Genomic DNA, 22,119 nt, shown 5'->3' with positions numbered 1-22,119 from the left:
AATCTTGTAGGTCACAGTAATCCCACTCTGCAGGGGGTTTCACTTACCAGCTGTTAAAAACTTTTGCCCAAATTAAATTTAGAAAACAATGACAAGGATGTTTGTTTGCAACTGGTTCAAATCCCGGCTCACTCACCCTGAGCAAGTCACTTAACCTCCTTGTGCTGTCTTTCGGGTGAGAGACTTTGGTTAGTGACCCTACAGCTGATGCATACCCTAGTCTCGTATCTTGTGAAGTGCTTTGTGATGGTGCTCCACTATGAAAGGCACTATATAAAGATTATTGTTAGCTGAAATGTGTCATGGTTTCTGTGTACAGCAAAAAAAAAAAAAAAAAAAAAAGGAAGATCAGACTGTTAATGTGTAGATAGTTTTGTTTCTTAAAGGAAACTGAATGCAATGTGAGAGGTCTTACCCTGTGAGAGACAGCGTGGGGGGAGTCAGCTGTTTTCCACAAGACCTTGCAGCTCCCACACTGGTCACCTCCAGGAAGCTATTAGAAGCAGCGTGACTCCTGACTCACTCACCCTGGGAACACTGTTGAAAACTAACAGCAAGCAAACACACCGCAGACTCCCTGGGCAAACATAAAACAGTAACTGCAATACATGCATAAAATGACTTGTGTTTATTCAGCGCCCCTTTAATATCACCCTCACAACATCATACCGGTTCCCAGATTACTAAAGCTTTCTGGACAGCAAGCACACAGCCATCCGGATTAATATCACCATATATGATTAGAATCTGAACTTCAGAAGGAGTTTAAAAAGAAAAAAAAGAAAAAAACAACCTCCTCCCTCAAAAATATCTACACTACTAGAGACTCCGGCGGAAGAGAAGTATCGGGTTCGGGAAACGGGTGGACCCGGAAGAGACTAACCTGTGGTCGTCCGGGTTACGGGTGGGGGGGGGTTGGGGGGAGGCACCCCTCACCCCACCTAAATGAAAGTAGACAGCTGGTAATTTAGTACCAGAGACTCAAGTTACTGGTAACACAACCCTGTGGATCTGTTGTGGGGCAGAGGGAGAGAGAAGAGATTTGGGAGTCTGTAGTGAGAGAAAGGCTGAAGTATCTCTCGGCTCTTAGAAGAAAATAAAATAATAAATAAAGAAAACCAAAGTGGGCAAGTGATCAGCGGGAGTGTCAGAAAAGGGAGAGAAGGAAATAAAGGCACAAAAGAAGCAGAGAGAGAAGGTCAGAAAGGAGTGGAGAAGTGGAGGATTGGAGGCAGGGAGTGGAAAAGAGCAGAGCGAGGGAGGGAGTGAAGGAGGGGAGAGGATGCTGCCGCACAGGGCTCTGTTGAAGCTGTTCTTCTGCGCTGGACTCTGCTTCTTCATCGCAGGGACGGTGCTGGCAAGTTTCTACATTACCTTCAACTACAGGTGAGCAGAACCAACCTGACGAGAAGATATATGGGCAGCCACTGAGAAGCACTGCACAGTTTGGGAGAGCATGGAGAAGCATGGGAAACCACTGCGCAGTGTAGTAAAGCATGGGAGACCACTGCACAGTGTAGTAAAGCATGGGAGACCACTGCACAGTGTAGTAAAGCATGGGAGACCACTGTACAGTGTAGTAATGCATGGGAGACCACTGCACAGTGTAGTAAAGCATGGGAGACCACTGCACAGTGTAGTAATGCATGGGAGACCACTGCACAGTGTAGTAATGCATGGGAGACCACTGCACAGTGTAGTAAAGCATGGGAGACCACTGCAGAGTGTAGTAAAGTCATGTCACTGGTGAAGTTTTACCTTAAAATTGAAACATGGTGTACCATAAGTGTTTAAGTGTGGTAAAGCAAGGTATAAACAAAGCACATCTCTGTGCAGTTTTGTGTTGTTGGTTTGTGTCTCATATCTCCTGTCTGTTTCTGCTGGCTTTAATTGTTACTGTTTCTGCTGACTTTAATTGTTACTGTTCTTGTGTCCCGTCCCCCCCCCCCCCCCCCCCCCCACTCTGGAGTTTAGCTACAGCTACGGCCAAACGTTTTGCATCACCTAGAATTTTTAGGATTGAGACATAATTAAAAATCCCTATATTAACATCTTTTAGATCTTTTATTTAACATCATGTAATCAAAGAAGCTACAAAATGACATTGCAACATTTCTGTCAGTTTTTCATTTGTTATATGGAAAACTACAAAGTGGTATGAAATTCAATATGTTAACGTAACATTAACAGTATTCAGCAGGTTTCATTCAACTTTATTCATTCAGCTAAATTAGTTAATTCTACAGGGTGATGCAAAACTTTTGTGCACAGCTGTAAATGGAAGTCAGTGCAAAGTCCTCATAAACGCTATTAACAAAAGTGTGTGTGTGTGTCTCAGAACTGCTTCTGTGGACATCTTATTCAATACATGAAGACAGTCTGTGAATAAAGCTTAGGTCCATGTTTTCACAGCTCCAGGAAGAAGGGGTTTAAGAGCCCCTCCAGCGCCACACAGAGGGGTGCAACGACAGCGGTGTGTCAGAGCTGCAGGTAGGAGGAGGACACTGCAATCACTAACAAAGAGCAAGCATAACTGGACATTCCAAATTGGTGGAAAATAAACAAAATAATAACTGGTCACTCTAAATTTAAAAAAAAAGAACATATACTGAGGGAATAATAAAGCTTCAGTATATCTTGTACCTTGCAGAATAGCGGAGAGGCAAGACTCTTCTTATAGCGGTACTTTTCTTTATTTCCCATTTTGATTATGGACTGTAAATACATGTGTATCAAGAACTCGGGGTGATACAATTGCTGGCAGCAACCCTGAGTATATCCTTGGTGACACCCGCCACGGTATCAATAAATCCTGTGCACCTGCACAGCATTTCAGACACATTCTCACTCCTGTGTGAATCACCCACACCCTCTCACAAAGGCTTATTGTGGTCTACAGTGGTATAAGCACAGTGAAGTCAAGGTGAAGCACAGGCCCACCTGGTATATCAGATACTGTAGGTCTGGGGATGCACTGCACTGTGGTTAAGCATGGGGGTAATATGGGACAGCAAACTGTTAAAGTGCTGTGCAAGTGAACGATGGTAAACTCTTGATATACGATTCAAGACTTGGTGTTTGGTGCTTTTCTGTCGCACTGTTTTGCTGCTAGAGAGGAGGATGCTGTCAGGAAGAGAGTGCTGCAGTTAGAGGCGCAAGGATGGGAGAGATGGGAGGAGTCTTATCAGAAGCTCAGGTGAGTAAGAGAGCGCTTTATCAGCACCGGGGAATCTGCCTTTCCTGTCAGATGCCAAGCACCTGTTGGTTCTCCTGATGACTGATGTGCTTTGAAACCAGTCAATGGTAGTTCACCATGGTAAATTTGCACTGTAATTTTGCAGTTTTCCCCCTTGCTTTTCCCATGATTACACCCTGGTCTGCCATGTTTGTTAATAAGCTGGATCCAAACTGCGTGTTTACAGATGTGCTGTGTTTCAGGTCGGCGCTGTTGAGGGATTGTCATGGCGTCTCTGATGCTGTCATCACCCAGAAAAACACGCCTCTGGGGTCGAAGGTGTTTTATGACGGGGAGAAGCGCAGAAACATCAAGATCAACCAGAAGATATTCAGCACCTTCCCCCTAGTGAGACTAGAGAGTGACGGGGGTGTGGAGCACTGACCACAACAACCTGACATCGAAGAACACTTAAGAAATATAGTCTCCTTCATAAAATACTTTCTTTCACATATAAAAAAAAATAATACATCCCTTTTTAGTCCTGTTTGATTTTGTTTCTATGAAAAGTACAGAGAATGAATGATGCTAACTTTCCACTGCTCTCTCCTTGTTATTCCTGCTTTTTTAGGGATAATTGTATTCAGGATTACTTTGCTAACTACTCTAGGTCTTATATAGGGGCAGGGCACGGTGGGAAGGGAGCATCCTTCTATTTAGGCTAGAGAGGACACGACCCTCAAAAAGTATTTACCACAGTAAATTTGCACAGTAATTTTACAGTTCTGTCCACCCCTATGCTTTCGCATTTTTATACTGTGCATTTACCATAGTTTTCCAATTTTTTTTATATGCTTTACCACACCTCTCTGTGCTTTACAATGCTTACCCTTGCTTTATCATGCTTTCACTGTGCTGTGCTTTTAATGCAGGAGATTTTTAAAAGGGTAACACATCTGGAGAGTTGCGCTGTTGTCTCAGTATCTATACTGTGTTCAGTATTCCAAACCCTTTCCCTTTCCCCAGGAGTCCCCCTTCGGGAACGTCACCTTTGCTTCCTGCGCAGTCGTAGGGAACGGCGGGATCCTACTGGACAGCAACTGCGGAGAAGAGATCGACCGGGCCGACTTCGTAGTCAGGTCTGAGAGAGGAACAGAGACAGAAACTCTTAATATAGTAACACTTCCACATGTCATAGCTGTGCTGGCTGTGTGTCTGTCTCTCATCCTTCCTTCCCCCAACTCTCTCTGTGCTGGCTGTGTGTCTGTCTCTCATCCTTCCTTCCCCCAACTCTCTCTAACAGTCTCCCCATCACTTCTCCCTCCCTGCCTTTCTCTGGCCCTCTCCTCTTTCCCTATATCTCTCTGCCATTCCCCTCTCTTCTCCCCCTATCTTTATCTCCCTCCTTTCCCATCTCACTCTCACACTCACCCCCTCACATCCTTCCTCATTGTCTCTCTCAGGTGTAATCTGCCCCCAATGGAGGGGAGGTATCATAGCGACGTGGGAAACAAAACAAACCTGGTCACTGCCAATCCCAGCATCCTCCTGGAGAAGTGAGTCTCTACCACCAGGTTGTGTCTTTTATATCATAGATGCCAACTGTAGCAGTTTAGTACAATATTTCAAACAGGGCACTACTAAAATTACATTTATAGGTGCAGCGACTCAGTGATAATCAATCGTGATCCTGCCTCCCCTTTTCTCTGCCCTCTCTCTCCTCCCTGCCTCCCCTCTCTTCTTGCAGACTCTAAGGTAAAACTAGACAAAGTCAAGTAGATAGCATTTCAGTTAGTGCCTTCTGCAATGTCTAGCCAAATCCATGGTCTTCTTCACTTTGTCTCCAATGCTATACAACACTCAACAATTCCAATAAGCAACTTAACTAACGCAAAAACAAAAACCTTTCGACTGGAAGTCTTTTGTCAGTGTCTTCAATGACGCTTCTGGATGAAATGTTTGTCACTGAATAGATTTAGTTTTCTTTCAGTAGTATTTCTTTACTCCCATAGTTGTATCTGAAGCGTGCCCACTTGACTCTACTGTCTCTGATCCTGCCTCTCCTCCCTGCAGGTTCGCTGCTCTGTCTGAGTGGAGGAGGCCCTTTGCGGACTGCGTTTCCCGATATGGAGTGGGTGCAATGCTGGCACTGCCCGCCTTCTCGTATGGGCGCAACACGCCACTGTCCATGCGGGCCCTCTACACGCTGCAGGACTTCGGGAGCCCGGTGCGGCCCATCTTCCTGAACCCGCGGTACCTGGGCAGCCTGGCTAGGTTCTGGAGGACTCGCGGGCTCCGGGCTTCCCGCCTCAGCACCGGGCTTATGATGGCCAGCCTGGCGCTGGAGCTGTGCAGCTCAGTCCGGCTCTATGGGTTCTGGCCCTTTAACCGCGGCCCAGATGGCTCCCCGCTGCTGCACCATTACTACGATAACCGGCGCTCCCAGACCAGCATTCACGCCATGCCAGCCGAGTTCAGCCAGCTGCTGGGGCTGCACGGGCAGGGCGTGCTGAGGATACAGCTGGGGAGGTGCCAGACAGAGCGGGGAGAGGAGAGGGGAGGGAGGCCAGCCTGAGACAACCTGGGCTAACTTCCGCTGGTTGATCCCTGCAGCCAGCATCGCCGCCCTTGATCACTGGAGCCATCAACAATGGGCCCAACAGAAATCCACGTTACCTGGTGGAGGGAAAGCGCTGAAGGCTCATATATTATAGTGAAGCTACGTCTTGGTTGGTCTCCACCACTGCTATCTCATTTTATCTTGATGAAAGCTGAATCCAGTATTAGAAGTAAATAACTGCTACTCTCATGTAATAAAAATCGGCCAACCTGCCACCATGGGACAGCGCCTGAGACTCTGTGTCTGTCAATCCCCTGCCTGTCTGTCTGTACCCCAGTCTCAGTAGTACAGACGTAGCGCATGGCACAAGAGTGTGTGTTATAGTTGAGGGCTGCCAGGTGTGAGTGTCTCGGATCCAGAGACTCAGATCTAGAAGAGACCAAGACAAGCAAAGCATTTGGGCTAGTGCCTTCATCAGGGTTATTGTGGTGAAACTAAAAGGAAAATCCTAGTCAAGTTAACAAAGTTTTAAGTGAACTGAAAAAGGCAATAGTTGAAACTTTTGTCTATATGACTAAATTTCTTATATTGTTACTCTTGTAAGTTTCAATTTTTTTTTCAAAGTAGTTTTTTGTACCCTAGATTTTTCAAGAGCAATGTGTTAAAAGAAATAAAACCTTGCTGTATGTTTTTACAAATGGCATGTTATTGTAATAAAATATTATTTTTAAAATACTTTTTTTCTGTTGCAATAAATTATGAATAAGCTTATTGTGCAGTTCTGCACAATTACTTTATACAAATATATACATCCTTCACATTCCCCATAGCATTCAGCTTTGTCTTACAGTGGGCTCTGTTGCCTTATAGCCTGGAATTAAAATACACTAAAATATATATTTTTTCATTTATAAACATATCCTATCCCACAACTTCCAAGTGAAATTTTTCTTTTCTAGAAATTTGTAGAAAAATTAAAAATAAAAACTGAAATAGCTTGGTTGGATAAGTCCCAACAGACTCACAGCTGTAATTGCTGCCAAAGGTACTTCCACCAAGTATTAACTCAGGGGGGTGGAGACTTATCCAATTATGATCTTTCAGTTTTGTATTTTTTTAATATATATATATATATATATATATATATATATATATATATATATATATATATATTTTTCTCAATAAAAACTTTTTTCCCCTTAACAGTGTGGAGTATGGTGTGTCGATAAGTGGAGAAAAATCTCATTTAAATGAATGAAACGCTGAGGCACTGACACAACAAAATGTGAAAAAAGTTCAAGGGGGTGTAGACTTTCTATAGGCACTGTGTGTGTATGTGTGTGTGTGTGTGTGTATATATATATATATACATATACATATATATATATGCAAAACTCTGAAAATGCAAATTCAAAAGTATTTATACCCTGACGAGGAAAATGAAATGAATAGGCAGTTGAGGCCCCTTTAGCAATAATAACCTCTTTTAAACAATTAGGTATTTGTCAGTGAGCTTTTGGCTTGATTCTGCAGTGATTTCTGACCATTCTTCAACGCAAAATTGTTCCAGTTCATTCAGATTCCAGTTGCAGCCAGTTCACTTTGAATATCTTTGGCAGTTAATCTCAGATTGTTATTAACCTTCCTCACAATTCTTCTACTTGTTCTTGGTATATGAACCTTCTTTCTTCCAGACAGAGGGAGCCTTGTGGCTGTACCATGAGTCTTGTACTTCTTGATAATAGAAACAATACTTGAAATTGGGATACTCAAGTGCTTGGAAATCTTCTTGTATCCTTCTCCAGCTTTAAGACAATAAATAATTTTCTGCCTTCAAATAGCTCTTTACTTTTCCCCATATTACCAATAAGTCAATGACAGCAATCATCCTTTGCCTGACCCTTTTATACTCTCTAAGAATGTTCACCAGCAATCCAGCATGTTCTAGACTTTTCTAGAATGAGGTTCTGCATTGTCATATTTACATGTCTAACATCTTGTAGACATAATATTATAGCATCATATGGTATGAATATTTTTGAATTAGCAATTTGGGAGTTTTGCAAAAAAAACTGCTGAAATAAATAATTGTAGACATCTATTTCTTGTAACTTTTTCCCTCATCCAGAAAAGCAAAACTGCTACAAAAGATTGATAAATAACAAACGCAACTCTTATTCATGCCCAACCTATTTTTAAAAACGTAATTTAAATATGCCCTCAAAAATATACCCCATACAAATCGACATTTAAAAATAAAACATTAATAACACATTTTCCAAATCAAAATTGGCCAGAATCCTGGCTCTACCTGCCTATACTTTAGCCAAAGATTCCGATTCACAGTGGAGCCATAAAGATTCATTTTCATTGACAGCACGTGTAGGTAAATAATTAAATCGAAAATAATTCTCACCTGTGCAAACCCGCCTTCATTGGCTATAAAACTGAGGAGGCAGCGAGCTAAGGTGGGAAATTGATATAGGGAGTATTCAGTGATTTTGTTAGCGAAGTAAATTCAAAAAAGTTTTTCTACATGGATTCCGTCGAAAACATCGGCCAAGCTACGGTAGATGCGATCCCCACGAATATTTTTAACTGCACCCGGGCGGAGTGCGGAGCCACGTTCACGCGGGAGTGGAGGCTGAAGGAGCACTTGGCCGCGCACGCCGGGGAGGTGAGTTGGGGCTCACCAGGTCTGTCGCCTCTTAGTTCTTGTGTAAACGCTTGCTATAAGTTATTCGTCACTGCTGTATTGGTTTGTTTTATGAAAAGGTACCTGACTAAAGCTGTAAGACTTCTCGCAGCACGAGTACATTACTGGTATGGCTTATGTTTTGTTACCCCCTCTCTCCTTGGCGGGTTCGTTCTCGCGCTGAGCGCGGGCTGGGGTGGCGCGCTCGCGCAGGGGTTCGAACAGAACGCCCGCCGGGTTTGAATTTTAATCTCCGTTCGGTTTGTTCCCGCTTTTGTGTTCCAGAAGCCTCAGGTATGTGACGTGGCCGAGTGCGGGCGCCGGTTCACCCGCAGGTCTCACCTGCAGCGCCCACAAGCTGACGCATGGCGGCATAAAGCAATTCAGGTTGGCTATGGATCGGAGTTTTATATATTCTTTTATATCTAACAGCTACTCAATGTAACTCTGCTCTGAACTACAACAGTACACTGTAGCTAATTCGAATGAAGACTGTGCTGGGTGTGTTGATTTGTAACGTGTACAACTTAAATTTGCATTCACACAAGTAGGGTTTAATAGTACAGGCGTGAAACGGATTGTGTGAAGCCTTTTACCCGCGACCTTTGTACTGTCAAATTCAATCTACTGTATCAACCAATTGTCGTTAATCAATCGAGCCAGGTTTGCTAGGAAAACTGGGTAAACGAGATGGATTTTGAAGGCATATTATACAAATGGGCTTGAGGTACAGCTGCTACACTTGTGTACGAGTTTCACAGTTAATTTGTGAATCAGCCCGTAGATGGGCTGCTGTACGTGCTTACAAGTGAGGAGCGAAAACTCGCACGAAGCCACGAAGCGGCGCAGTTTGTTTTGAGATTTCCACTGAAAGGTTAAAGGCTGACGTCAGACATGTTAAATGCGTGGAAACTTTTTTTGTAGCTCGCCAAGGGTTAACTTCTCTCCCTGTGTTCTGATCGTGTTTCCTTTAGTTTTGTTTGCTAATCTAGTTCTATAAACGCGATGGCTTGCATTTAATATCCCTTGGCTTTGTTTCAGAAAGTAAACTCATTAACGCGTGCCGAAGACCATTACATTGCAAATCACGCCTCGACGATTGGAGACGTGTTACACTGGGGCACAGAACAGTCGTGTTAATTTATTTTATCACCACTTGTGATGAACTAATAGCTATTTAGTGTTTTACAATGTTTGTCCTTTTTGTATAACTGCACGGCTGTCCTCCAATTTATGAAACTCGCATTTCATATTCTCGACACAGCAGTGTGGGCCTGAGGCAATTTATCCTGAATTAATAACCCCACTGCTCCTGTCCTGTCTGGCGCTAGGTGTACCTACGTGAGCTGCAGCCAGGCTTTTGTAACGCGGGATAGTCTGAAGAGACACATCAAATACGCCCACGGCATCAAGGACTGCTACTACAAGGTAGGGGGGTGCTGTGGCGGTGCTCATCCTCACTGGACAGACGTGTGATAGCGAACATGGCATGAAATCTTAGTTTCCATTAAGATTAGAATGCTGCTGCTTCTCTGTCCCACAGTGCCCACAGCAAGGCTGCCTGAAGACCTTCAAGAAACGCAAAGCCTACAAGACTCATCTCAACGAACATGCAGTTACTTGCTCATTCCAGTAGGTGACACTGTTCCGGCTGTATCATGGTTTAGAACTCTGCTCCGGTTCACTGCCTTTCAATATTGTATGCAAGTGGTAACATTTAGAAAAAAGGGGCTTGGGACTATTGGTTAGTGAGCTGTTGCATTGCTGTAGACTTCAGTCAACATTTTAAAGTTGAGTAACATGTATATTTTAGCATTGCTATGTTTTTGCTATCCAGGGCTCTGGTATCTGAGAGCATGGTGTGCTATATTTCTCAGTGCTCTGTTCTTTTAGCAGGTGTCAACAGGCAGGGTGTGGGAGGAAGTTTGAAACGTGTGCTGCACGCAACGCCCATGAGAAGACCCACAGAGGTGAGATGTGTGGGGGGGACGGGGACTGTTGTCTCGTTGGTGGGGCTGCTGTGGCAGTGGGTGGTATGTGCCTCATCTAGCTCTCTTCTGGTCTCCCCTTAGGGTATGCCTGCAAAGTTCCTACCTGCCAGACTGTTGCTGCTACCTGGAGCAAGCTGCAGAAGCACATGCTGAAGCATCCAGGTAAACTACACCTGTAGTAATATTTAACTGAATTGCTTGGCAATACAGTAAGCAGTTTGTAGACTTGGGTACTACTGACTTGAATGCAATATTGTCAAGTTGTCTGGCCAACTTGTTTCTTTCATTTAATTTTTAAAAGAGGAAGAAAAGCCTTTTCTATCATGGACTGTCTGTGTGTCTCAGCTACTTTCTGCTGCTCTGTGTGTCCGAAGAAGTTCTCGAAGCGTGGCACCCTGCGGCGGCACAGGCGCTGCCACACTATGCCCAAGCCGGTACTGAGGTGCCCCAAAGAGGGCTGCCAGGCCTGCTTCTCCACCAGCTTCAACCTGCAGCACCACATCCGCAAGGTGCACCTGCAACTGCTGCAGTATCGCTGCTACTACCCTGACTGCACCAAGGCCTTCGCAATGAGTGTGAGCAACACCCCAGAGTCTGTTCTCAGCACCTGCTTACTGGGTTTCTCCACTTTGAGTTGGTAGTTCTGGATGTTGTATGGTGAAATTGGCGGGGGGGGGGGAGGAGGAGGAGGAGTAGTAAACATAGCATGTCTGAATCTACCAGTTTGCTTTAGACTGAGAAACCAGTGTAATACTAGTAAATAAATGCACTGTAATGTCTCTTTTTTTATAAAAAAAAAAAAAAAAAAAAAAAAAAAAAAAGCCCACAAACCCCAGTGGCAGTCCCATTGCACAGCAGTTTGATCCATTCTTGGTTTTGCTAGGAGTTACCACGCCTGCACACTGAGGCTAATCAAGCTTGTAGTAATCTGTAATGGTGCTTTGTGATGGGAGTCTTCCTTCCTGGTGTTCTGTATTGGACAGTTCTACAATAAAATTAATGTGCAACAAGTGACAGTTTTAAAATCTTCCCTGTTGGTGTTCTTGACCTAAATGCTTCTCTTTCAGGAGAGCCTGGCCAGGCATGTTGTTCATCATGATCCAGACAGGCAGAAGCTCCAGGTAAGGACTTCGGCGCTCTACGTTCCCTGTGAGTCTCGGTCGAGGTTTTGCACACATTGGAGAACCTGTACACCCAAGAATTGGTCTGCTGTGTTTAACATTCCAAGCAGGGAACTGACATTCCTCGGCTGGTTTCAAACCCTGATTTTTATCGCTAATCCTTGACGGCTATACCCAAGTTAACATTGGGTTGTGTACGGCTAGTTTCACAGATGTCTTTGTGCATCTCCCAGTAAAACATTCACAAACTTGACTTACTCCTTGTGCACTTCTACAGTTTAGAATAGGAAAAGCAAAGTCTGCCTAATTACACAAACATGATCAAAATGAAGGGGGACCAATCCCTTGAATGTAAGCTATTGCTGGTGAACCTACAGACTCAAGGTATAATTTTTTTTTTCATGCTGTGCAGTGATGGAGGAGATAGAACTGAAGCCTCGGCTCTTAATCTCACAGCGTGAATGTGATGCTTTCATGTAGAAAAGGGGGGGGGGGGGGGGGGGGGGGGGGGGGGGTAAAAGGTTCTATTTTTCAGCTCCAATTGCTTTAAGCCACTTTCTTCTTAACACTAACAATACACTTGCTGGTCCTTCTGCTTTTTATAACATGCAGTGATTTTTTTTTTTTTTTTTCCCCCCCCAAAGATTGTGCCTAGTCGAATATATACAGACCTTCCTCTTATGATGCTGCAGTCAGGAGACGGGGCTATTTATACCCTTTTATAAGGGGACTGCTAGTATAATGGTCTTGCAGCATGATCCTGTGTTTTTATAAAGGGTGAGCACTAACTAAACTAGTTGTGAAACGGAGGATGGGTGCTGTCTGGCTAACCCCCGACCCCTGGGGCTGTTCCTGGCTAGTTGCAGGTGATGTGTAGGCGCCCCAGTAAGATCTGGCAGAAGCGGCCGAGGGGGGGCCGTGGGCGCCGGACCCCCGTGATTGAGGAGGACCTGCGGCAGCTCTTCAGTCTGAAGCTGCGTCTCTGCCGACGTGGCAAGGTGGAGTGCGACCTGAGAGGCCTGTTCAATGAGCGCAAGGGCCTGCGCCGCGTGCAGCAGGAGGTCAGCCTGAAGGAGCTGTTTGAGCAGCGCCCGCCGCGATGCTCCGAGAAGACCCCTGCAGCGGGGGGCGCAGAGCGCCCTACACCCGGCAAGAACCCGTGATCGTCCTGCTGTAGTAATGTGTTCTCAAGTTTTTGTTTCCTCAATTGTACTTGCAGATTGTGTTCTGTTTGTTTATGCACTTTGGAGGGGGGGTAGACTTGTGGATTCAGAGCAGGCATAACCTCGGTTTATGAATTTGGATGCTAGATAAATGGGTTCTATAAATGTATAGTAATAGAAAAAAATGTGACTTAGTCTGGTATGGGGAGGTTTCTGATTTTGTTTGTAGCCAGTGAGGCACAGCTCTGTAGAGCAGGCATGAGACTTTTTTTTTTTTTTTTTTTTTTTTTTAATTTAGTAGGATGGTGATGTTGACCTGTATTCTCTCCATTCTTTCATTTGGGAGCTGAATCCCCCTCCAATAAATAGTTGTGCCCCATGTGCTGTTGTAGACTTTCTTCCTGCACGCTGACAGCTGCTGAAGTACTATAGATTTAAACCGCATGCACGGTTTAATTGTTAGTCCTACTTCAAAAAACAGAATCCTATCCATTACTTGATTTTAAATACATAGAACTTTCATGTTCTCAAATGCATAATATCTGTCTTAGGTAGTGCTTTTCATAGTGGTCCAAAGTGCTTTACAAGATGCAGTAACACATTCCATAATTCAAATGGAGTGATGCATAATACATCACAATTGCATACTCTAGAATTTGAGTATGCAGTTCAGAGGTAACATTAGATAAAACCCTGCTACTTCCTAGTCTATAATCCTGTAAAGATATCAGGTTCCTAGCAGATTAAAGTCTGTATTGGCACGCTTTAAAACAGTTTTTAGGCCATGCTGGATATCCTTGCTTTCCAGCAGATGGCGCTGGAGTCCTTTACTGCCTTAGCCTCGCGGCACGGAGGCGCTGCTGGTGTTAATGTGCACGGGATACCGCTAATAATCGCAATGGCTGTATGTATACCAATTTAAATGATGCAACCTGCTACTCGGCCCTCTGTCCTTGTCTTAACCAAAGACGACAGTACCCCCCACGTCTTAAAATGACCTCACCGGCTGTACCCTGGGCTAAGGTTTCTGTGTGTGGGACCCGCGTTTGTGCTTGGAGAAGCTGCTTCCGCGTTCCTTAGCAGGGGTGAGCCGGTTCGCTCTGCTCATAACCTGCCCGTCTCCAGCAGCTGCCGCCTCTCCTGCTCGCCTAGGCAATGTTGTTTATTTTAATGTTTTTTTTTTTTTTATTTGTTTGTTTGGCGTCAGAGGGTGATTTAGGAGCATCTGTTGCCAGATTGGTGCCAAGTTTCTATTTTTTCCGTCACTTGTCTTCCACCGATTCGCACCCCAGCGATTCAGAGGAATAGAGGGGGCCGGGCTGCTCCCGACTGAATCGGTCGCTCAGGGAAGCACTTAACTGATTCACTGTATTACCGACCATTAGCACATCCAAATCACACGACCTGGGACGGCAAGCTGCTCCAATGGGGGGGCGCAGTATATTAGCGCGCCAGATTTGACTCTTGTCTGTTGCTTTCTTATCGGACCAAGAATTAAAAATCACTGATTCCCCCCTCCAACCAAAAGGACTGATTCCGACTTGATTGCGGATATAACAAGGCAAGACACGAGTTAAAATCTTGACGCGCTGAGATCGCCTTACTATCCAATCTTCAGTGAATTCACCCGCTCGTTTGAGTCACCGCAGTCCCCGGGGCGGCGCAGAGACTGATGCACAAACGCTTGACGCAGTGGCAAGACTGCGGCATCGACAGCAAAGAATGTGCAAAAATACTATTGCTTTTTAAAACTAACACAAATCCAAAGAAATGCGGCAGGCAGTTCTGGTTTGCTTATGTAAGAGGGCGGCGGCTGGGCGCAAACCAGCGAGCGTCTTATCCACAATGCAAAAGAGCCTAGGGGGTGAACTATGCGCCACAGCTGCAGCAGTCACTTACAACAGGCTTTACGCCTCATCTGAAGGACGAAGCACAAGGAGGTTAAGTGACTTGCTCAGGGTCACACACAGCGGGCGGCTTTACGAAGCACTCACCGTCCCTCGCTCCCTGGTTCACGCCTTGTCGCCTCTAATTGACTTTCCCTTCGTGTCCTGCTCGTCGCTAACGATTTCTTTAAATTGATTTTCGTGTTTCGGGAAACGCATAATCTGCGGCTCCCCCAGTGTGAACACGGTGTATAATTATTTATAGCGCTTTTATTAGGCTGACCTAGCTAAGCGCGGGGAGCCAAGGCAGCGAGAGAGCTTTAACTGAGCGACGCTTTGTGCAAACGCAGCATTGGTTTTATTTCTTTAATAACTACCAAAATCTTGATGGATTTCAACTCTCGGGAGGGTTTCCATGGAAACCCGCTCAATTACTCGTGTAAGGAAGGGTGTAGCTGGGAGAGGTGTGACAGGCTGAGACTTTGGCATTTAACGGGGTGCAGTTGTGTCGGCTAAAAACGTTTTTGTATTTTCTCAGTCCGCAGTCAGTTTTTTTTTTTTTTTTTTAAACATGTCAGACCCTGGGCCGTGTAATTAGCTTGCTCGGATTGTTCCCAAGAAAGGCGCATTTTCATTTTGTGCGAATGACCTTCAAGTGTTGTTCGGCTTGCGTTTTTCACAGTGAAGTTGACTCACGGCTCTTCCTGTTCTAATACAGGCGAGCCACGCGGGCATTACGCAGTCGGTTCCGATAGTGTTCGACTGTCAAACGGGGCACTTTTCAGTCCAGATTTGAGCAGGGTTCAAAACGAGGACTGTTAGGCAATGTTCGTCTCTGTCTGTCATCTACTAACACGGTGAACACGATAATGTCTCCACCAAACCTGTATCATACTCCCAGCCTGGTATGGACATTTCCAGTATTTGATTGTCTGAACTCCTGGCTCCTGATCATTTCAGTATTAATACTAATAATAGACTTCATTGAGGGGAGTTCTGAACCCCAGACCTGGGTGCAGAAGGGCTAGTGTGCAGGTTTCAATCCAAAATGTTATGCTTTCATGGAATGGCCTTTTCTACAGAACACTAGGTTCAGATTAAAACCTCCAGCAGAGAAAGCATTAAGAAGGGCCAAGCAGGGGTGCGATCTAAAAAAAAAAAACGAGGCTAGGCTTCGTTCTGCTAAGCTGAAAAACTGGCAAGGAAAATAGGTTAGGAGCCAACCTGTCAGCTGTATACATACATGCTGTACAGTGTGGGTATATATATAGCCTGCAGCCTTCGCCAGGAATAGCTGCCCTAGTAAAAGAGTTAAGAGAGTAATCCTGGACAGTGTAGAGTAGTGATGCCAACCTGCTTCCAACCTTGACTACTTGCTTCCCTTCACTAACTAATGCTTAGTAACACGGACAGAAGCACTAGCTGGCAGGCTTGTCTGCTTGACTTGGTGTACTGTGGTTTTATTTGTGAGTGTTTGAAGATGTGGCTGGTTTGCTTGCCTGTGTCCCTGGAGCCTGCTAGCCCGGGGTCTCTCTGAACCCTGCCTGGACTCCCTGCTAGCTTGGGTTCTCTCTGAACCCTGCATTGACTCCCTGCTAGCTTGGGGTCTCTCTGAACCCTGCCTGGACTCCCTGCTAGCTTGGGTTCTCTCTGAACCCTGCATTGACTCCCTGCTAGCTTGGGTTCTCTCTGAACCCTGCATTGACTCCCTGCTAGCTTGGGGTCTCTCTGAACCCTGCATTGACTCCCTGCTAGCTTGGGTTCTCTCTGAACCCTGCATTGACTCCCTGCTAGCTTGGGTTCTCTCTGAACCCTGCATTGACTCCCTGCTAGCTTGGGGTCTCTCTGAATCCTGTATTGACTCACTGGCCCACTGGGAATTATACTCCTTCCCTCCACCTTGCCATCACAGAGGAAAATAGTAACAACGCAGGGACAAAAAGACTTGGTGAAGCTTACCCCGGTCAGGATGGCTTCTCCTGCTTGTGCCTGGACTGTAATTGGCTCAGATCTCAAAGATGAGCTCAGCCTCAAAAGCAGGGCCAGGCCAGGTCACTACTTCATGTTGTTGTAGGTCTCTGTGACCCAGCTTCTTGCAGCATCAAAACTGAATTTGTAAGATCTTATTCATAGACCCTCCCATCCTCGCCCACTCCACCTGTCCCTTCTCTCTCTACCCTTTGTTTCTCTCCATTCCTCTCTATCCCTCCCCCTCCTCTACTTGGAGGAGGGGTGAGGTCTCTCAAGTTGTTCTGTACCGCAGCTCCAGGCTTCTTCCTTCAAAGTGCTGACTGAGTGATACACAGCTTCAAAGTTCGCTCTCGGTTTAATTGAATAAATTTGCTGTGCCAGTAACAAAGACGACGCAATGAGAGCAGCGATGAACGAGGAAATGCAAACCTGACACCATATCAAAATCAGACAGCAACACCCAGAGCATGCCCAGATAAGAGTCTCTCGGGACTGCAGATGAATCACCCTTTATTTCTTTCTTTCTTTCTTTCTTTCAGTTCTACTGCTGTTGTGTGTGTGCTACGTTTTGTAACAATACTGGAAAAATAATAATAATAGTCCTCTAGCCTGCCCTGGACTGGAGGGAGCGCCCTTTCTCTTAGGGGGTGAGGGAGCAGTTCAGTCTCCACTCCTCTAGCCTGCCCTGGACTGGAGGGAGCGTCCTTTCTCTTAGGGGGTGAGGGAGCAGTTCAGTCTCCACTCCTCGAGCCTGCCCTGGACTGGAGGGAGCATCCTTTCTCTTAGGGGGAGAGGGAGCAGTTCAGTCTCCACTCCTCTAGCCTGCCCTGGACTGGAGGGAGCGTCCTTTCTCTTAGGAGGAGAGGGAGCAGTTCAGTCTGAATTTCTTTTGTTTTTCATTAATTCAGCAGAGAAGTATGTAAGTGTTCAGATTAATTGTAAATGCAATATGGTAATTAGGACTGGGATAATTAACAAGCTTGACCGCCTGTGTCACAACTAATTAGACAGATTGGGGGGGGGGTCTGGCAGGAGTTTCAATAAAGAAAGCGAGAATTGATTGAAGTGTTGAGAGGTCAGTCAGCGTTTCTGCTGAAGCTTCCCGGGAGAGGATTAACAAAGGAAGGTACTGTGCTAGGAGCAGTTCTGTCACAAGGTAATAATTGCTGTACTGCTGACCCCTGTAACCTGCGGTGTTAGATTGGCCTTTTCTGCACAGTTAGCACTGATAGCACCCTTTCTCAGCTGAGAAACAGAGGAGCAGTTCAGTCTTCATGCCACCCCCTCTCTTTCTCCCCCCTTTTCTGCGTGCTGCCTCTCTGTGTTTGGTGGGTATTGTGCATCTCTCTCTCCTGGGTTAATTTCTTTGTTTAACAGAGTGCTGAGGTGAGCTGAGTGCTCAGTACCCTCAGTGGTTTGTTTTTGCCTCTCTGTTGTGCAGACTTTGCTAATGCTTCCTGACGCATGATACAGCTGTTTTTTTTCTGTTATTGTTTTGTTTTTGTTACCTTTTGCTGGGAACCGTGCTCATTGGTGTGTCACATATTGTGTGTTTGGTACAGGGAACTTGTGTTTCACTGCGTGTGTTTGTCTCAGTGTGTGTTTCATCTGAGTGTGTTCGATGCCTCTTGGTGTGTGTCTCAATATGTGTTTCATGTCTGTGTCTCAGTGTCTGCTTCATTGTGTGTGTGTGTTGAATGTCTGTGTGTGTCTTAGTGTGTGTTTCATGTCAGTGTATTTCTCAGTGTGTGTGTGTCTCCGTGTCTCTCAGTGTGTCTCAGTGTGAGCTCTGCTTGTAACCATTTTTAAAAACACTTCTGTCAGGAAAGGTCACATTTGAGAAGCATGGGAGCCTTTGGGAGGAGGAGGGCTGCCTGAGCTGTTGCAGTTTGATCCATCCCTGGTTTTACTATGAGTTTAATGAGTCATGTTACCTGCACACTGTGGATGGTCAAGCTCATAGTAAAATGGACCACAGCACCGCAGTCCTCTATTGAACTGGAATCCGTCGGTCTGAGTCATTCCTCTCAGTTTGTGTGTTTCTATTGTTCTGTACAGAAGTGAATATCTATGTTAGTATTGCCTCTCCGGTCCTGTCCCGCTGTCCTAGTTGCAGGCAATCAGGCTCCGTTTGCCACTCGCTAATGATCTGATGTCTCCATTATATAAAGAATATTCTTCTTCTTCTTCTTCTTCTTCTTGGGGCCACTTCTCAGTGAGATTGCAGCAAACAAAAAAAACGATCAAGATTTGAGATTAATACATATCATCAGAGCAGTGTATTGATTCAGTATCCCCTTGACTCGCAAACATGGGGTGCTCTCTTTCCTTGTGTCTCATTGTGTGTGTGTGGGTGCTGTATGAATGTGTCTCTCTGCTGTGTCTGTGAGTGTTTCTTAGCTGTGGTGTGCGAATGTCATTGTTTTTCAGTGCTGCGTGTGTCAGTGTGTGTGATTGTGTCTCTGTGTTCCTGTGCTGTGTGTGCACGTGTGTCTCCATGCTGTGTTGTCCCTGGGGGCACACAGAGACTGGGTCAGACAGGGCCCTGAGGGGACACACACACACCCGTGGTCCTGCTGCTTCTCTGCAATATTTCTGGAGAATGTGTTCATTTTTTTCTCTTGCTTGTGAAGGGTAAATATTAACCTGCTGAAGGCACAGCTGCGCTTACAGGAGAGCCGAACACAGAGAGGGTCAGAGAAGGGAAGGCTCAGGGCTGGTATAATAGAGTTATCATTTCCAGTACAGATTAAACTCAAAAGCAAAGAAGCTGTTTGTTCAGCAGGAGGAATATCGATCATGACATCACAATGGTAACCAATGGCAACGGGTTACCAGATGGGTTTTTTTGACATAAATTGTTTTGCATGTGTTATAAAAACAGAGATTTTTTTTTATATTTATTTTTTTTTTAGTTTAGGATTAAAAACCTAATTTATACCTTGATTTATGTCGGAGCCTATTTAGTTCCTATAAATTTTATTACTACTGAGTCACAATGTTTCCCCTAATAATAATAATAATAATAATAATAATAATAATAATAATTTTAAATGTATAGCAGCTGATTTACCTGATTTGCCTGATTTTGCCGCTGATGTGTGTGTGCGTGCGTGTCTGTGTGAGTCTCAGTGCATCTTTGTGTGTGTACATGTGCATGTGCGTATGCTTCTCAATGCACGTGTATCTCAGTGTGTCTGTCTGTGTGCGCGCATAATCGAATAACATTTCTGTTTGTTGTGTTGTTATTTTTGCCTGGTTTTCAGTTTTGTGCTTTGCTAGAGACTTTGTGCTTGAGGCTGAGTCAACCTGCCTGCCTTGCCATCCCTTGGGGGGAGACAGCCAGGAGCCCATCCTCACAGCCAGGAGCCCCTCCTCACAGCCAGGAGCCCCTCCTCACAGCCAGGGCTCAGCATGACACAGCAGGCTCTGGAGCACCGGGGAGCTGTGAGGAGGACACACTGGAATAAGAAACAGCAGCAACAGGGTCAGGCTGGTCAGGACTGTTCCTCTCACAGCTGCTTCTTCATGTGATGGACTCTGCCAGTCTGGTGTCAAACAAATCTTCCTTCATCCCTACTACTGGGAATCTATAGCATGTTTGTTTAACAAGAAGGAGAGGGAGAGGGGAGGGGAGGGGAGGTCACTGAGGGACATGGTAGGAAATAGGACATAGGAGAAAGGAGGGAGAGACAGAGATGGAAAGAGGGGGAAGGAGAAGGAAGGAGAGAGGGAGGTCAAGGCAAAGACATTAAAGAAAAGCGTGTCCTTGTGTTTGTGTGTCTATTAGTAACTGGGAGCGGACAGGGACTGGGGGATTACAAACTCGGTCACGAGAGAGGGAGGGAGTTGTGTGCGTGTGTTAATAAGGTTCCAGTTGGAGAGTTAATTGCTGTGTGTGTGCGTGTGTGTTAATATCTGTGTGTCTGATTATCCTGACCCGGAAAGCATTTTTATACGACACACAGGTTTATAAATACATCCGTTGTGCTGAGACTAACACAGGTCTTTCTTGTTTGACTGTTCTTTCAAAATTGAACTGAATGTCGAATAGTCTTTAGTTTTGAAACGTACATAAGAGGCAGGGTTGACTGTGCATATTAACTGACAGAAGAGACCGATCAACTTTTAAGCTGAGTTTCATACAATTTGAGTTCTGTGCAGCTCCATGCTCCACCCCCTTAATAACCTGCACAGCTGAATACTCATCCATAAGAATAAACTGATCCTCTCCTCTCCTATCTATTGAAGACACAGCACTGAGGAGGTTTTATTTAATTAGTTTTTTTATTGAGAATAAGTGCTCCCAATTTAGCTGTTTGATTGAAGGTGCATCTGTTTGAATATCCCTCAGTGTGGCGTGTGATTGAGTCACACAGCGGTCATGGGACGGAGGGGTTCAGCGTGTCTGTGTCTCGCTCACTACTTATGCAAGCACCCCCGGCCCTGCGTACTGTACAATTTACTGGGTTGATGACCTGGAGACGCCCATAAAGACTCATTGAAACGTAACATAAAGACTCATTGAAACGTAAGCCCTTAGAGTTTCATCTTACAATCCTTACCACCAGTGGTCAGGCAGGTAGATTTAAAAACATACATCTCTTTGAAATGCCATTTCAACAGGTTATGAATTGCTTTTAAATAGCTTGACTAACCACTAAAATGTTTAATTATTTTAAACCTATTTGTTTTTAAGTTTGATCTGTTCAGCTCTGAGGACCAAAGGCGTTATAGAAGTGCAGCACTCTTGGTTGAATTTATATTGAAGTTATGAAACACACACACACCACAGCAGGTGTCGTGTTCTGCATTTGACCTTAAAAATAGGGTGTTTACCACAACTTTCAAACAGAGAGTCTTAGTAGTTGCCAAAAGTCACGTATGCAGATATTTTTTCTGTTTTTTTTATATATATATATATATATATATATATATATATATATATATATATATTATTGCGCAAGAGGCAGCATACCAGGAACTTAAGAATACTGATTCAAACCGGGAACTTAAGAATACCGGTGCAAATCGGGGTCCTCAAAGAAAAAAAAAAAAAGACTGATGGGGAGAAAAAGGGTCAGCTCCCACATCAAGACTGGCACCCATAATCCTTTTCCCAAAACATGGACCCAAGCTTTATTCACAGACTCTTCGTATTAAACAGGGTGTTCACAAAATGGGCCCTGAGACACACACGGCACTCTAATATCTAAACTTAGAATAATTTAAAACAAGTAAAAACTATGTACGGAACAAATGGGAGTCTGAATTCAGGACGACACTGCGCAGGGCAATAAAGTCAGCCACTCCGGGGGCAGAACAACACAACAAAACGGGTTTCTATAGCAACTTAGAAAACATGCCTCACTGGTCCTTAAATAAGTTCAGATCCCAGCCGCCACAATCCTCTCTCAGTCACTCCCAACCCCTCGACTCCCCGTTCCCTTTCAATTCGAAAATAACCATCAACGCATGGCACATTGCCGTCAGGCAGTAGGGATTGGCTGAGCTTTACAGCAAAGCTGCCGATAGGCCTCTGTGTGAGCTGCTGTGT

At 45.0% G+C, this 22,119-nt stretch overlaps 2 protein-coding genes across 2 annotated transcripts; both read left to right on the top strand.

The window, feature by feature from the left end:
* The first annotated feature begins 932 nt into the window (after window positions 1-932).
* Window positions 933-6,432, top strand: LOC121323989 (alpha-2,8-sialyltransferase 8F-like). The gene is made up of 7 exons (XM_041265354.1): window positions 933-1,386; window positions 2,413-2,490; window positions 3,113-3,196; window positions 3,439-3,583; window positions 4,202-4,314; window positions 4,639-4,731; window positions 5,249-6,432. The coding sequence occupies exons 1-7, from the start codon at window positions 1,283-1,285 to the stop codon at window positions 5,748-5,750; spliced, it is 1,119 nt and encodes a 372-aa protein (XP_041121288.1). The 5' UTR covers window positions 933-1,282; the 3' UTR covers window positions 5,751-6,432.
* Window positions 6,433-8,159: 1,727 nt separating this feature from the next.
* LOC121323991 (P43 5S RNA-binding protein-like) lies at window positions 8,160-13,236 on the top strand. The gene is given in 10 exon segments (XM_041265356.1): window positions 8,160-8,412; window positions 8,716-8,781; window positions 8,783-8,817; window positions 9,762-9,858; window positions 9,974-10,062; window positions 10,327-10,400; window positions 10,503-10,583; window positions 10,767-10,996; window positions 11,489-11,542; window positions 12,403-13,236. Coding segments are annotated over 10 exon segments (1,170 nt in total). The 5' UTR covers window positions 8,160-8,271; the 3' UTR covers window positions 12,706-13,236.
* Window positions 13,237-22,119: the final 8,883 nt, after the last annotated feature.

This window comes from Polyodon spathula, chromosome 12 (genome assembly GCF_017654505.1).
Source record: "Polyodon spathula isolate WHYD16114869_AA chromosome 12, ASM1765450v1, whole genome shotgun sequence".
Taxonomy (NCBI): Eukaryota; Metazoa; Chordata; class Actinopteri; order Acipenseriformes; family Polyodontidae; genus Polyodon; species Polyodon spathula.
This window is presented reverse-complemented; position numbering and strand designations above follow the sequence as displayed.

Excerpts from the sequence above, each read along its gene's own strand:
- LOC121323989 (XM_041265354.1), top strand. The coding sequence starts at position 1,283 with ATGCTGCCGCACAGGGCTCTGTTGAAGCTGTTCTTCTGCGCTGGACTC. Across the intron at positions 2,491-3,112 it reads GCGGTGTGTCAGAGCTGCAG|AGAGGAGGATGCTGTCAGGA; the intron begins GTAGGAGGAGGA and ends TTTTGCTGCTAG. Across the intron at positions 3,584-4,201 it reads TATTCAGCACCTTCCCCCTA|GAGTCCCCCTTCGGGAACGT; the intron begins GTGAGACTAGAG and ends CCCTTTCCCCAG.